Source organism: Salvia splendens, chromosome 13 (assembly GCF_004379255.2).
Source record: "Salvia splendens isolate huo1 chromosome 13, SspV2, whole genome shotgun sequence".
Classification (NCBI taxonomy): Eukaryota; Viridiplantae; Streptophyta; class Magnoliopsida; order Lamiales; family Lamiaceae; genus Salvia; species Salvia splendens.
In genome coordinates, this window is record NC_056044.1 from 29108884 (window position 1) to 29124158 (window position 15275).

General features: G+C 38.3%; 2 protein-coding genes across 2 annotated transcripts; both read left to right on the forward strand.

The window, feature by feature from the left end:
* Positions 1-421: 421 nt before the first annotated feature.
* Positions 422-2301, forward strand: LOC121760107 (glucuronoxylan 4-O-methyltransferase 1-like). Its single transcript, XM_042155719.1, has 2 exons — positions 422-1020; positions 1849-2301. Exons 1-2 carry the CDS (start codon positions 506-508, stop codon positions 2192-2194), a joined length of 861 nt encoding a protein of 286 aa, XP_042011653.1. The 5' UTR covers positions 422-505; the 3' UTR covers positions 2195-2301.
* A 4727-nt stretch (positions 2302-7028) lies between these two features.
* Positions 7029-15181, forward strand: LOC121760203 (dihydropyrimidine dehydrogenase (NADP(+)), chloroplastic-like). Its single transcript, XM_042155851.1, has 7 exons — positions 7029-7505; positions 13371-13634; positions 13710-13880; positions 14188-14300; positions 14393-14579; positions 14648-14757; positions 14860-15181. The coding sequence occupies exons 1-7, from the start codon at positions 7242-7244 to the stop codon at positions 15014-15016; spliced, it is 1266 nt and encodes a 421-aa protein (XP_042011785.1). The 5' UTR covers positions 7029-7241; the 3' UTR covers positions 15017-15181.
* Positions 15182-15275: the final 94 nt, after the last annotated feature.

Genomic DNA, 15275 nt, shown 5'->3' on the forward strand with positions numbered 1-15275 from the left:
AAGAAAAAGTGTTTAAAGTATTGTTAGTGGAGAATGAGTCACACCTCATCAGAGAGAAATGAGTTTTCAAAATTATAAAGTTCATACTTTTCAGAGACAGACTAAAAAGGAAATAGTTCATACTTTTCTGGGACGGAGCGAGTATAACTTTTCACATATGAAAGGTTGGAGAAGAAAATTCGTTTTTTTTCAAGAAAGCCAAAACAAATTGCTTGGTATTGACTTAACTCCATGTCTAAAATCACTTCTCATTTTAATACAAAAAAAAATAGAATCATAGCATTACATTTGCTCAATCTTCTTTTAAACTAATTTCAGTTGTGATTCATGTAACGCATCACCTACTGAAGGGTGGCTTTCTTACATCTGATCCACCAGCAAACCACATTGCTTCATACAAAATATTTCCAGTTGTTGTGCTGCCTTTTTCACCACAATCATATATCTACACACACATTTTGTAGGTTTAATTATTAGCCTTGCTCAAATTTTGTTTCCTTCTAAAATGAGGGTAAGAGCGCAGAGCCCTCTAAATCTGAAGCTTCTCCTCATCATAGTCACCACATCATCTCTCCTCCTCTTCATTCTCAAATCAACCCTACCATCATCATCCTCTTCCTCATCTCCGGCCGGTTTCCTGTCGAGGAAAGGCGGCGTGGGCTGCTCGCCGGGGAAACTCCCAACGTCGGTGGCCGAGGCGCTGGTCCACTACACGACATCGAGCATCACCCCGCAGCAGACGCTCAAGGAGATCTCGGTGACGGCGAGGGTCCTCGACCGGGCGTCGCCGTGCAACTTCCTCGTGTTCGGCCTCGGCCACGACAGCCTCATGTGGCACTCGCTCAACCACGGGGGACGGACCGTGTTCCTGGAGGAGGACGCCGCGTGGATCGAGCAGATCCAGCGGAGATTCCCCATGCTGGAGTCGTACCACGTGGCGTACGGGAGCAGGGTGAGCGAGGCGCGCGGGCTGATGGAGGCGGGGAGGGGGCCCGAGTGCACGGCCGTCGCTGATCCGAGGTACTACTTATATAGACATTCTTGTCGTCTTCTAATGATATGCAGCGGAAATTACAGACATAAAAAAGATCTAGATTAATAACCGATCGATATTGTATCTTGAGCATTTAAACACAAGAGTTAGATAACTTACCAATTAATTAGCTTTTTTTCTGTGGTTGATGAGTCATGCATGTGAATTCAATACTTTCCGATGTGCAGAAACAATTCCCGGTACACAATTCAATTAAATCTCTTATTCAACATAATATTTTGCTTGACAAAACAATAATTATGAAGTTCTAAACTATCTTATTCAATTAAACTACTATTTCTCTATATTAGAGTACTCCATCTGTCTCCCAATATGTATCCTACTTTGACTCGATATATGTTTTAAACAAATGTAGTAGAAAGTGTGCTGAAAAAAGTAAATGGAATGCTGGTCCTACCTTTGTATATTAGTTTTATAATAAAATGTGAGTGAAAATAAGTTAGTGGAATGTGAGGTCTACTATCAAAAATAGTAAAAATGAAATGTGACAATCCAAAATGAAAAACTGAGACACATCATTGAGGACGAAGGGACTGAGTATTAATAATAGTAACAACATTATAGGCTTTGGGGTATGAGCTTGCATCCTTTTATTAAGATCATCATAGGTATTGGGTTATGAACTTGCATCCTTTTGTTTATGTTAATGAATTAAAGTCCAATTATAATTATTTAAAGCCATGTATCTCAATTGAGTTTCAGTCCATATATTTTTCAGGTAATCGTTGAATTATTTAAAGTTCAAGTATAATTAATTAAAGCCACATATCTTAATCCGGTCCATGTCTTTCCAGGTACTCGATGTGCCAGTTGGCGCTCAAGGGGTTGCCCAGCATTGTGTATAGCGTGGAGTGGGACGTGATCATGGTCGACGCGCCCACAGGGTACTACGATGAGGCGCCGGGGAGGATGTCGGCCATCTACACGGCCGGGATGATGGCTAGGAACCGCGGCGGTGGAGCGGAGACGCATGTGTTTGTGCATGATGTGAATAGGGAGGTGGAGGATCAATTTTCGCGGGAGTTTCTTTGTGAGGGGTATATGAGAAAACAACAGGGGAGGTTGAGGCATTTTCTTATACCCACCCACAGGGATGATCCCAATACACCGTTTTGCCCTTTAGTTCCAACAGCCGCTTGATTTTATCATTTTTTTTCCTTCTTTTTTGGCTCTATGTAGAAAGAATTGAATTTGTTGATAAATTTTTATATATAATGGGAGATGAATAAAGCATAAGATACGCATAACGTTGGTTGATTTGCGTATAAATTTTAGTTCATTTAATTTGTAACTAGTTAATTGAGAGTTATAATTATAAATAGAAAAAAATACTTGTATTACTTGAATCATTTTTCGGTGAAAATAGTAGTAGTGTGGAAACCGGATTTTTCGACGTTCTTCAAAAGGTTATCGTTTAGGTAAATTTGATATGACGTCGTTTTCATTAATTTAATTTAATTTTTTTTATTAATTTGCGACATTAATGCATGTATTTTAGCATTTCGCTATTTGGGGCTCACAGTTTCAACTCACAACATTTACAACTCGATGTTATATGGATCGAAGTTGGATTAGACTTCACAACTTCTAAACTGTAATTTGGGTATTAACACTCGTAATTCGGATCGAATGGAGTATAAAGGCAACAACAAAGCGGCTCGTTGCTGGCTCAGACTTGTGCGGATTATCGTGTCATTCGAAAATTGTCAGCCTTAGCCTTACCGTTAATGTTAGTAAGTCACTATACAAATTAGTTTAACACTACACAATAAATACCAGATAAATGATATTACATGATTAAAACTTGATTAAAACTTGTTATAACATAATTAAAGCTTTATTGTGATTTAAATATAAATAATAAAATTAAAATATACTCCCACCATCCACGAAAAAGTCTCATTTTGTTATTTGAGATGTTCACATAAAATAGTCTCATTTCTAAAAATGGAAAGTTTATCCATCTTACTTTACGAATTTCTCATTAAAATCCGTGTCAGCCATAAATGAGGCTATTTTTGGTAGACAGAGGGAGTAATATTTTTAATTAATATGAATAATACCCCATAATTTTATTTCTTATCGGATAACCTGAATCTGGCTCGTAATCATCATGTTCTTATTGGGTCATTTTATTTCGTGCGGATCCGTTTCGTATAAAAAATTATCAACCATATTAGTATATTCAATAAGGGTTTAGATCCCCTGCTGTACATTCAGCCACAACAAGGGAAGTTGTTACACACACTATATTATTTGTACGGAGTATAAAATAATACTCCACCCGTCCCAATAAATATGAAACGTTTATTTTTTGCACGGAATTTTATGTAGTATTATTTTGTAAGTTAAAGAAAAAGGAAAATGCTACGCGGCCACATTATGGTCAGCCATAAACTGGTTCAATAGCATAAAAAACCCGGTTTTCTTAAATTTCCGGTTTAATACTACTTCATTTTACATTTATATCCTTTTCATACTTACTAGGAAGAAAAATTGGCTGCCTCTTTTTCCTTCTCCCGCTTAATGTTATTCTCCCGCCATCATTTACACAAAATGGAGCCATTTTAGTTTTTCTTTGGTCTAACCCATTTTCTTTTCGATTTGCTTGCAAAATCCCTAATTTACAACACTTAAACTGCTCTCTTATGACTTATGAGTTTAGCTTCATGTCAAGCCTAGGAAATAAGTGTTGATTTTTAAACTTAAACTGGAGCTGGAGAAGTTGTCGAGCAGGAGGATAAGAAGCTGGCCGCGTTGAGTATCCGGGCGCAGGGGCACGATTGATGCATCGGCGATGAAAAGGACTCTCGTTTTGATGTTTTTGGTTTTCTGTAAAATTTGGATGGATTTCTTAAATGTTTTCAATAAAGTTATTTTTGATTCTCTATAAACTTTGTTAATGTTGTTTTTGATTTTCTGTAAATCTTTTGGTTAGATTCATTGTAAGATAAAGAAGAATAGATGTATATTGATGTGAGCACAATATATATTTGACGAAATGTCAAATGAGTTCATTATTTATTGCTCAACTTATCACTATTGCATTTTCTTGATTTTTGCTCAACTTAATACTATTGCTACTGTCGGATGATCTGATCATCTCTCACGGACTCATGGCTGCAATAGAGCATATTATATATGAGTAATTCTCTAAGCGATACACAGGCTAAACGTGTCCATTAAAATTTCAAATTCCATGATAAAATCATCATAAACTAATAGTATACAAATTCAATAAACACAAGTATTTTAAACCCGCTCTAACGTGTCCATTAAAATTTTAAATTGAAACATGTTGTTTGAGGCAAGTTGCAATTCTCAAGCCACGTATTTTAACACTGATTTTGAGCAGGAAAAAAAACTTGCAACGAGGAATATATTATTGACAGCTAGCACATTTTGATTACTTTAGTGTGGATAATACAATGAAGATAATAATTAAATTTTAATTAAATAAAATTATAATCATCATATAATCAAACAAACACATGAATAGTAAAAATTAAAGAATCAAATTACTCAATCGAATATAAATTAATTTGATATATAATTGAAACTATATTTTATTGAACAAAATACAATAGTGCTTAGTTCACTTACATATAAGATGCAAATAATATTCAAATGAACTTAGAAACAATTGAACAATTCAAGAGTATTTAGATTCACATAAACACAAGAAGTAACTACACAATTCAATTAAGCTTGAATTAATCTAACATAGAATTAATTGAGAAATTTTCACATAAATACAAGATGTAACTACACAATTCAATTAAGCTTAGAATTAATCAAACATATATTTAATTGACAAATTCAGTAGTGCTTAGATTCACATAAATACGACTGAATGCTTAGATTCACATAAATACAAGATGTAACTACACAATTCAATTAAGCTTAGAATTAATCGAACATAGATTTAATTGACAAATTCAGTAGTGCTTAGATTCACATAAATACAAGATGTAACTACACAATTCAATTAAGCTTAGAATTAATCGAACATAGATTTAATTGACAAATTCAGTAGTGCTTAGATTCACATAAATACAATATGTAATTAAATAATTCAAATAAACTTATAATTAATCAAACATAGAATTAATTGAGAAATTCAATAATTCTTAGATTCACTCAATTATAAGATGTACCTAAATAATTCAATTGAACTTATAGTTAATTGAATATAAAATCAATTGAGCAATTCAATAGTCCTTAGATTCACTCGATTGTAAAATGTAACTAAACAATTCAATTGAACTTATAGTTAACTAAACATAGGATCAATTGGACAATTCAACAGTGCTTAGAGTTACTAGATTACACGATGTAACTAAACAATTCATTAAACTTATAAGTTAAACAGTTCAATAGTACTTAGTGAAATTCACTTGAAATGTTTATTTGAAACTAAAATTCACCTTAATTGCCCAATTACATCTAAAAATAGAATATAAAAAGGTACATAGATTAATTTGACACACTTAGACATTTTTTTTATTGATACTACTAATTCAAATAAATCTTTAGATCAAATCGAACAATTCAATAATGTTTAGTTTCAACTCACTATTAGATATGAATTTTAGATTAAAGTTATACACTAATCATTATTGAATTGTTCATTTGAATCTAAAATTCACTTTTGTTGTTCAATTATCATTTCCATTAGGATGATTTTCTTTAATTCAGATATTTATAAAAAATTCCTTTAAAAAAGTTATAACTACGATTCATGCTGTCATGCATCATTATATATTTTAAATTAATAAATAAATTTTGTAATGTACTAATTTAATTTTATAATACTCCTAAGAAAGAAAATCTTACTAACATGGCATTTGTCGTACCATCACTAACATGTTCAAGAGATGATATAGGTAGAAAAGAACAAGTTAGAAGAGAGGGAGATAAAGTCTGTAACTGTGACGCAAAATATTATCTTCAATTTCCTATTTGCTATTAAGTACTGCTGCAGTAATTAAATCTGCTATTAAGTGGAGTAGTAATTAATGCTTCTTTAAATTAAAAATTTGAAATAGGCTGAATTCTTTATCACGATAGAGGGAAACAAAGACTGAAAATGAGGGAAGGATATTTAAAGTAATTTTAATTTTCTGATACCTCTAAAATGACTAAATTAACCTTGTGTGGCTAGTCATAATGTAGCCATTTAGCATTAAAAAAAAAGAGTAAAGTAAGAAAGATAAAAAATGAGAAATAATGTTATTTCTATTTTATGAAATGTTTTGTTTTTAATGGGACAAGGAAAATCTTTCATTTTTAATGTTAAAAAATATAAATATTTTAATATTATAATTATAAATATAATATTAGCGGGTATCCAAATCCATTCAATATTGCAAACTTTGATGATATGGGGGAAAAATGAGAAATCACATCACATCACTTCACTTCACTTCACTTTCCATAAGCGTTTTGTTTGGAAATGAACACGTCATGCGTAGCAATTCTAAAATTCTGCGCTAATTCATACTATATATTTTGGCATTTGATCCTTTATTTGTCTGTTTGCTCTTTTTCACTTGGGAATTGTCTTGCTGGTTTGATGCATAAAATTTTCTCACTTTTCTTGGCCTAAAAGCATGTCATTATTACGTACACATTTATTACAGCTAATATAATAATTATTACTTATTATTGAATTAAAGATTTGGAAACCGAACTTCCATCTAATCATAAATAGAATACAATTATACTACCAATAAATTCAGTAAGTATAACCGAAGATCACCAAATATTTTCTGTATAGTGCAAGAGTACAAAAAAAGCAAAAAAAGAAGGAAAAGATAAAAGAAAAAGAAAATAGCAAAATACAGTAGATTTTTTTACTAACGTGCGCCTCGTCATGGATAAACACTGTATCGATTAACGTGCGCCTCCTCGTCTCCGGTAATCTTTTATTTAAGATTTTACGTAAATATATATACATAAAAAAATCGATAACAGAAGCATGATGTGAGTTGCTTCGCTGTTGACATTATCACAAAATCATTATCAACACGTAATCTTCACATCAAAATTCTCACAAATTCATCTCTTAAGATTATTCTATTCAATACAGTCCAAAACAATTAGCTTTCTATAATCTCAACTCCGATTCCAGGATATTCATCTTGATCGCCATCTCTCCAACTTCACTGTTCCAACCTAAACAAAAATGGATTCTCTCAGATTTTCTGCTCACGTCAGCACTCCGGCGGCTGACTTTCCGGTCACTCGCAGGGCCGTGCTCGCTCCGAACCAGGTCGGGTTCAGAGTATCCGCGCAGAGCGAGGCTGCTGCGGAGCCTGATCTCAGCGTGACGGTAAACGGGCTGAAAATGCCGAATCCCTTCGTCATCGGGTCGGGTCCGCCCGGAACCAACTACACCGTCATGAAGCGCGCCTTCAACGAAGGCTGGGGCGCTGTTATCGCCAAAACGGTACCGTTTTTTAGCTCTGTTTTCCTAATTGCTAAATTTTGCTTTTCGATTTCAAGTGTGATGTGACAATTCATTGATTTTTTTTGCTGATTTTGTTAGATGTGTGAGTGATTTTATTGAGAAGTGATAATACTCCATTAGATTGGGATAACAAGTTGAAATAGCTGAATCTGGAATATTTCGTAGTGGTCAGTGTAATTTCTCGATTTTTTGTGTACAATTATGGATGGTAGCTGGAATTGTTAAATGGTATAGACAACATATTTAGAGAAGAAAGCAATGGGAGAAGATTATTGTATTTTGATTGAATGATGAAATGGTACTCAACACCCATATATTTATAGGGATGTTGGTGACTTTTGAGATCCTACAATAAATGTATATTCATGGAACTACACTACTATTGGAACAATGCATGCACATCTTCAATGCTTCTTGGAACTCCATTCTTGGAACTATATTCTTCTTTAATGCTTATTGATACTTCCCCTTTTCTCAACACTCCCCCTCAAATTGAGTGGTGGGATCTCCAAAACTCAATTTGGAAAGCACATCTTCAAAGCTCCTTGAGTTGACTGCTTTAGTTAGGATGTCGGCAAGTTGATCCTCAGAGCGAACAAAAGGGAGTTCGACAATCCCATTCTCAATGTTTTCTTTGATAAAGTGTCTGTCAACCTCCACATGCTTCGTTCGATCATGTTGTACTGGATTTTGTGAGATGCTTATAGCGGCTTTGTTATCACAATACAACTGGCACTTGCTTGGAGGGAGATTAATCTCTTTCATCAATCTCCTTAACCATAAAATCTCGGTCAACCCACTTTTAATCCCACGAAATTCTGCTTCGGCACTCGAAAGAGCCACCACCTTCTGCTTCTTACTTCTCCATGTTACCAAATTACCTCCAACAAAGGTAAAGTAGCCTGCTGTAGACTTCCTATCGTTTGGGTTCCCTGCCCAGTCAGCATCTGTATAACCATGAATCTCAAGATGCCCATTTTTAGCGAACAACACTCCATGCCCTGGAGTTCCCTTCAAATACCGACAAATCCTAAGTGCTGCCTCCATGTGATCTGTCTGCGGCTTATGCATGAACTGACTTACGACCCCAACTGCATAGGCAATATCTGGCCTAGTGTGCGAGAGATATATGAGTTTTCCGACTAGTCGCTGATATCGACTACGGTCAGCCAACTTGGCTCCTTCTCTGATTTGTAATCCGTGATTAACTGCCAGAGGAGTGTCTGCTGGTTTACATTCCAGTAGGCCGGTCTCTGCTAGGATGTCCAAGATATACTTCCTTTGTCGCAGAAAAATTCCTTTGATTGACCTTAGCACTTCAATCCCAAGAAAGTACTTGAGATTCCCCAAGTCCTTCATCTCAAATTCCTGAAAAAGATTTTTCTTTAATTCCTCAATCTCTTCTAGGTCGTCACCTGTAATAATCATGTCATCAACATATATGATTAAACATGTGATCTTATCACCCTGCTTCTTAAAAAATAGCGTATGGTCTGAATTGCTCTGTGTATATCCATAGCTAATCATTGCCCCAGCAAACTTCCCAAACCATACTCTTGGAGATTGCTTCAATCCATACAAGGTCTTCCTCAATCGGCACCCTTCACCTGCTTTAAAATCTGTTGCAAAACCTGGGGGTGCCTCCATGTAAACTTCTTCTTCCTTCTTCAACTCTCCATGTAGGAAGGCATTCGTCACATCAAACTGGTGTAATGGCCAGTCCCTATTAGCAGCAATGGATAACAACACCCGAATTGTGTTCATCTTAGCTACTGGAGAGAAGGTCTCAGAATAGTCAACTCCATATGTCTGAGTATAGCCTTTTGCGACAAGTCGTGCCTTGTACCTTTCTATCGAGCCATCAGGTCTTCTTTTGATAGTGAAGACCCATCGACAACCCACTGGTCGCTTCCCTTCTGGTAGAGCACATTTCTCCCATGTGTGGTTTCGAATCAGTGCATCAATCTCTTTCTTCATTGCTTCCCTCCAATGCTTGTATTTCATAGCTTCTTCCCATGTCTGTGGTATTTCTTCTTCCTCATATAGTGCATTCTCGAAAGCCCGAGCCATCTCTGATAAATGGCCTTTGGCTAGGTTCACAACAGAGTACCGCTTTTTCTTGTCAATCCTCTCTGGCGTATACCTTTTGGGTGGAACTCCTCTGTTTGACCTTGGTGGAAGTATGTACCTCCCAGTGTCAGGGTCAACTCCTTCGACCTCGACTTCCTCAATTTCCCTTTCTTCGGCCTCAATTGAATTTTCTTCTGCACTTACAGTGTTAGCCAAACAATTATCTGTATCCACAGGATTACTTACAGTGGATAACCTTAACGGAGAAATATTTGAGGCGATGCCACTTTCTACGATGGACTCTACCACATCAGAGACTTGCTCAGCGGAATTGCTTACTGTTTTCTCTGATAGATCCGCATCAGGATTGCTTGGCGTTGGCAGTGGCATTGAGATCCAACTTAGCGGGTCCGTATCATTGTTATCCCTAACATTACTCTCCCCCTGACCGCTAAGATGGGTAAAGAAGTACTCAGTTTCAAGAAAGTTGCAGTTCATTGTAACAAACATCCGGTTGGACTTTGGATCGAAACACCTATACCCCTTTTGATTTACCCCATATCCTACAAAAACGCATTTGATAGCGCAAGGGGATAGTTTAGTTCTTTCATGTTTAGGAATGTGGACAAAAACGGAGCATCCGAAGACGCGAGGTTCAAGAGTCAAGGGCGGAGGAATTTTTGTGAAGGTGGACAAGACTTGTAGAGGAGTTTTATGTTTGAGAATACTTGTGGGCAATCGGTTTAAGAGATAGGCTGAGGTGGCAATGGCTTCTGGCCAGAAGTGTTTCGGGGCTTTTGACTCTATAAGCATAGAACGAGTCATTTCGAGGAGAGATCGATTTTTCCTTTCAGCCACACCGTTTTGTTCGGGAGTATGAGCACATGTGGTTTGGTGTATAAGGCCTTTGTTTTGGAAGAGTTGTTTCATGGTAGAATTAACGAACTCCCCCCCATTATCTGACCGAAGGACCTGAATGGTTTTGTGAAACTGAGTTTGGATAAGGTTATAGAAATGGGTAAAGTGTGACAAAACTTCAGATTTTTGTTTCATGAAATATATCCAGGTCATGCGAGTGCAATCATCCACAAAAACTAAGAAATATCGAAAACCTTGCCCCCCAATAACTGGTGCGGGCCCCCAAACATCAGAGTGTACTAAGGCAAATGGGGTTTCAACACGAGTATTACTTAATGGGTAAGAGTTCCGATGACTTTTGGATAAAAGACAAGTTTCACAGTACATGTCATGCTTAGGAATAATACTAGGAAATAATAATTTTAAGTAACCGATAGATGGATGACCCAAGCGCCGATGCCAAAGCCAAGCTTTCCTGTCAGCTGATCCGTGAGTTAACATGGCAGTCCCTTTTTGAGCTATCTCATCCACATAGTAAAGCCCATCACGTTCAGTGCCACGCCCAATTATCTCTCCGGTTCGGATATCCTGCAACAGACAAAATTGTGGCTGCATTAGTAACGTACAATTCAATTCCTTTGTGACATGACTAATGGATAATAACTTATGAGACATCGAAGGAATATATAGACAATTTGATAACTGCAAAGTTGGGGAAATGTTAACGGTTCCAGCCCCCTCAACCACCGTAAATTCCCCATTGGCAGTTTGGATATGAGATTTTAGAGGTTTCTGAAGGTTGGTAAGGTCTGAGGCATCATATGTTATGGTATCGGTTGCCCCACAGTCAAAAATCCATTTATCATTTTTCTCATGGCCATTAGATACTGCACACACAACTCCAAGCTTCTCGAGAGGCTGAAATCGATTTTGGCAAGTGGTTTGGGAAATTATGGAATTTTCAGGAGATTTGGGGGCTAATTGTGACTGAGAATTTTGGTGGGGTAAAACCTGCAATTTCCCAAAGATTTGGGGGCTTCCAATAAAAGAGCCCCCTAACCCTAATCTACCTGAATCGGGCGCCGCCTCTCCCCTCATCAATTCTTCACTCCAATCGTGAATTACACTCCCACTTCCGCTGGCAACGAAGTTTGCTGCCCCGGTTGTATTCGCCGGCTGAGCAGCTTCATTTCTGGTCCTTCCTCCTGGCTGGACAGCACCGGCGGTTTGCGCGACCCCCTGCACGGCGTTGCCTCCGTCGCCTCCAACTGCTGCGGCGGCGTGCCCGCCACGGTTCCATGGTGTTTGCGGTTGCGGCGGCTTGCCGTGCTTCTCTTCCCACCAATCTGGATATCCAACTAGTTCAAAGCATGAATCTTTTGTGTGTCTTTTCCGTTTGCAGTAGGAACACACCAATTTTGACTTGTCTTCTTCATCACTTCGCCGATTTCTATCATTGCCACTGCCGCGACCACCACTGTTGCTGCCGCGACCACCACCGTTGCTACCGCGACCGCCACCCCGAGAGCCGCCGGTAGGGTTCTGCCACCCTCGGATGGCGAGGCCAGTTCCAATTCCATCCATGGCAGCTGCTCCGCCGGTGTTTGCCTGTTGTAACACTCGGAGTCGTGTCTCCTCCTGCTGAATCAGGTTGTACGCATAGTCGACGGAGGGAAGTGGGTCCATTTTCAGTATCTCCCTCTTGGTTGTTTCATATTTGCTATCAATTGCATAGAGAAACTGACATACTCTCTGATCTTGTATGAATTTGTTATGAATCTCCATATCCTCTGGACATTTCATTGGGTTCGTCTGTTTTTGGTCGATTGAAATCCAGATCTCTCCCAACCGGCTCCATATTTCTTCTAATGAACTGCTTCCTTGCCTCAGTGTGGTTGCTTTGAACTGAAGATCATACACCTGGATTTTATCTCTTCCGCTCCCATATGTGACGGCCAACGCATCCCATATATGCTTTGCCGTCGGATGTTGTGAAACTCGACTGACCAGTCGAGGCTCAATGTTTTGTATTAACCAAGTGATCACACAGTGATCGGCTTGTTCCCATTGTATGAAGGCTGGATCGGTTCGCGGTGGAGAATGAGGCACTCCGGTGACGTGAGATACCATTCCCCGACCGCTTATTGCCGTCTTCATCAATACGGACCAAAGGGCGTAATTTTCTCCATTCAACTTATTCCCACCAATGTGGAGGGGCTGCGTGTCAATTCTGAATGGCATGGCAGCTGTTTCTGGTGGATTTGGTTGGTTCATCGCAAAACTATTGCGCATAAAGTTGGCAAATTGCCGGGCAAATTCATCTGCCATAGATGAATCTGAGGTTTCGGTTACTATATAGTTGTCATTTGACATTTTGGCTTATGGTTATAGATACAGCGGAAAAAGGAAAAACAAAAAAACGGGAAAGGGCCGAGAAAGGTATCAAAGACGATGATGATACCTTATCTGAGTGCAAACCCGCTTTGATACCATGTTAAATGGTATAGACAACATATTTAGAGAAGAAAGCAATGGGAGAAGATTATTGTATTTTGATTGAATGATGAAATGGTACTCAACACCCATATATTTATAGGGATGTTGGTGACTTTTGAGATCCTACAATAAATGTATATTCATGGAACTACACTATTATTGGAACATGCACATCTTCAATGCTTCTTGGAACTCCATTCTTGGAACTATATTCTTCTTTAATGCTTATTGATACTTCCCCTTTTCTCAACAGGAATTGATTGAAAGTAGGTCATCTAGATTTTGTTTTCTAAAAGTACTACGGCTGCTGCGTCAATCATTAGATTTGCACCAATATTGTGTGTACAATGTGTGTTTCTGGTATGATCATGAATTGGTGAAGATGGAAAAAAAGGCTTGATCATGGACATGTGTGTGTAGGTGTCACTGGATTCTTCGAAAGTTGTGAATGTAACCCCTCGGTATGCTAGACTACGGGCTGGAGCGAATGGATCTCCTAAAGGGCAAATCATAGGGTGGCAAAATATTGAGCTGATAAGCGACCGGCCTCTAGAGACTATGTTGAAGGAATTCAAGCAGTTGAAGGAAGAGTATCCGGACAGGATACTCATTGCTTCGATCATGGAAGAATACAACAAAGCTGCGTGGGAGGAGCTCATTGACCGAGTTGAGCAAACTGGAATTGTAAGCCACTGCTCATCTCTCAATTTGATCTTGTTAGCAAGTTGATGGTCTCAAACGTGATGTTTCTTTTTGCAGGATGCTTTTGAAATCAACTTTTCGTGTCCTCATGGAATGCCAGAGCGTAAAATGGGTGCTGCTGTTGGCCAAGATTGCGTGCTTTTGGAAGAAGTTTGTGGATGGATTAATGCGAAAGCAACTGTCCCTGTTTGGGCAAAGATGACTCCAAACGTCACAGACATCACGCAGGTTTTGTGTTTTCGCTACAGCTACTGCAAATTATGGCCAGTTTTGTACTTCTTAGAAAACGATCTCTGCTGGTTTGTTGAAAGTAGACTAGAATTTTTAGCATTTTGTGAGGTGATCTGCATACATGAGCTCTAATATCAGCATTGTGATTGTTAACTAAATCTGCATATATAATTGCTGGGTTATCTGTGTCGCGATTTCTTGAATCATATTCCTGACATTGGAAGATTATGCTTAACTAGATAATGTAATGTAATGTGATGTTAACTTTCCTTCGCTTTTGCTGCAATCTTCTTTCTTTGTACAGCCAGCTAGAGTGTCTCTGCAAACTGGATGCGAAGGGGTTGCTGCGATCAACACAATCATGAGCGTCATGGGAATTAATCTCGACACCTTGCGCCCCGAGCCTTGTGTAGAGGGGTAAAAGTTACACTTTTTTACACGTTACAACCTTTTCTCGATGTAAACTCTCCCCACGTCTTCTCAATTATCGCATTGTATGTGAACTTTAGATACTCAACTCCCGGAGGCTATTCCGCAAAGGCAGTCCATCCTATTGCACTTGCAAAAGTGATGAGTATTGCACAGATGATGAAGAAGGAATTTGCTGATAAAGATCTCTCGCTTTCTGCTATTGGAGGAGTTGAAACGGGGAATGATGCAGCCGAATTCATACTTCTTGGAGCCAATACAGTTCAGGTTTGTCACTACAGAATAAAGGGAAAAAGCAGATCAGTAGCTAAAACGATTTATGATTTTTTTTCTAGGTCTGCACGGGCGTAATGATGCATGGATATGGTCTCGTGAAGACGCTTTGTTCTGAGCTGCAGGAATTCATGAAAAAGCACAACTTTTCGTCCATTGAAGATTTCAGGGGGTATGAACTCAAAACTTTCTCAACAGCTTCATAAATATGCAGGAGCCTTGGTATTTGTTGTGACGATGTTCTTCTCTTTCACTCTTTTATGCGTACAATCAGAGCTTCTCTCGACTATTTCACGACCCACATGGATCTGGTGGCAAGGCAGCAAGAGGCGATTCGCGAAAGGAAGGCCACCAAGAAGGGGTTGCAATCTGATAGAGACTGGACGGGCGATGGGTTCGTGAAAGAATCGGAGAGTATGGTATCAAACTGATGACTCTTGTTCAAATGTGATCTTTCTGTTCAAATCTGTACCAACACAAAATTCAACAATGGAGAGCTCAAGTTGTTTTTTAATCTCCTTGTTTTGTTTTGTCTTGTACACTACTATACATCAAGCAAATGGGACATTTGAAATTGGATTTGGTGTTTTCAAACATTTGAATTGTTACATAAAGATGAAGACATTCGAAATCCTACTTGTACTTTATATAGTAAAGAATGTCGCCAACGGCGTCAGAAGTCAGAGGCGG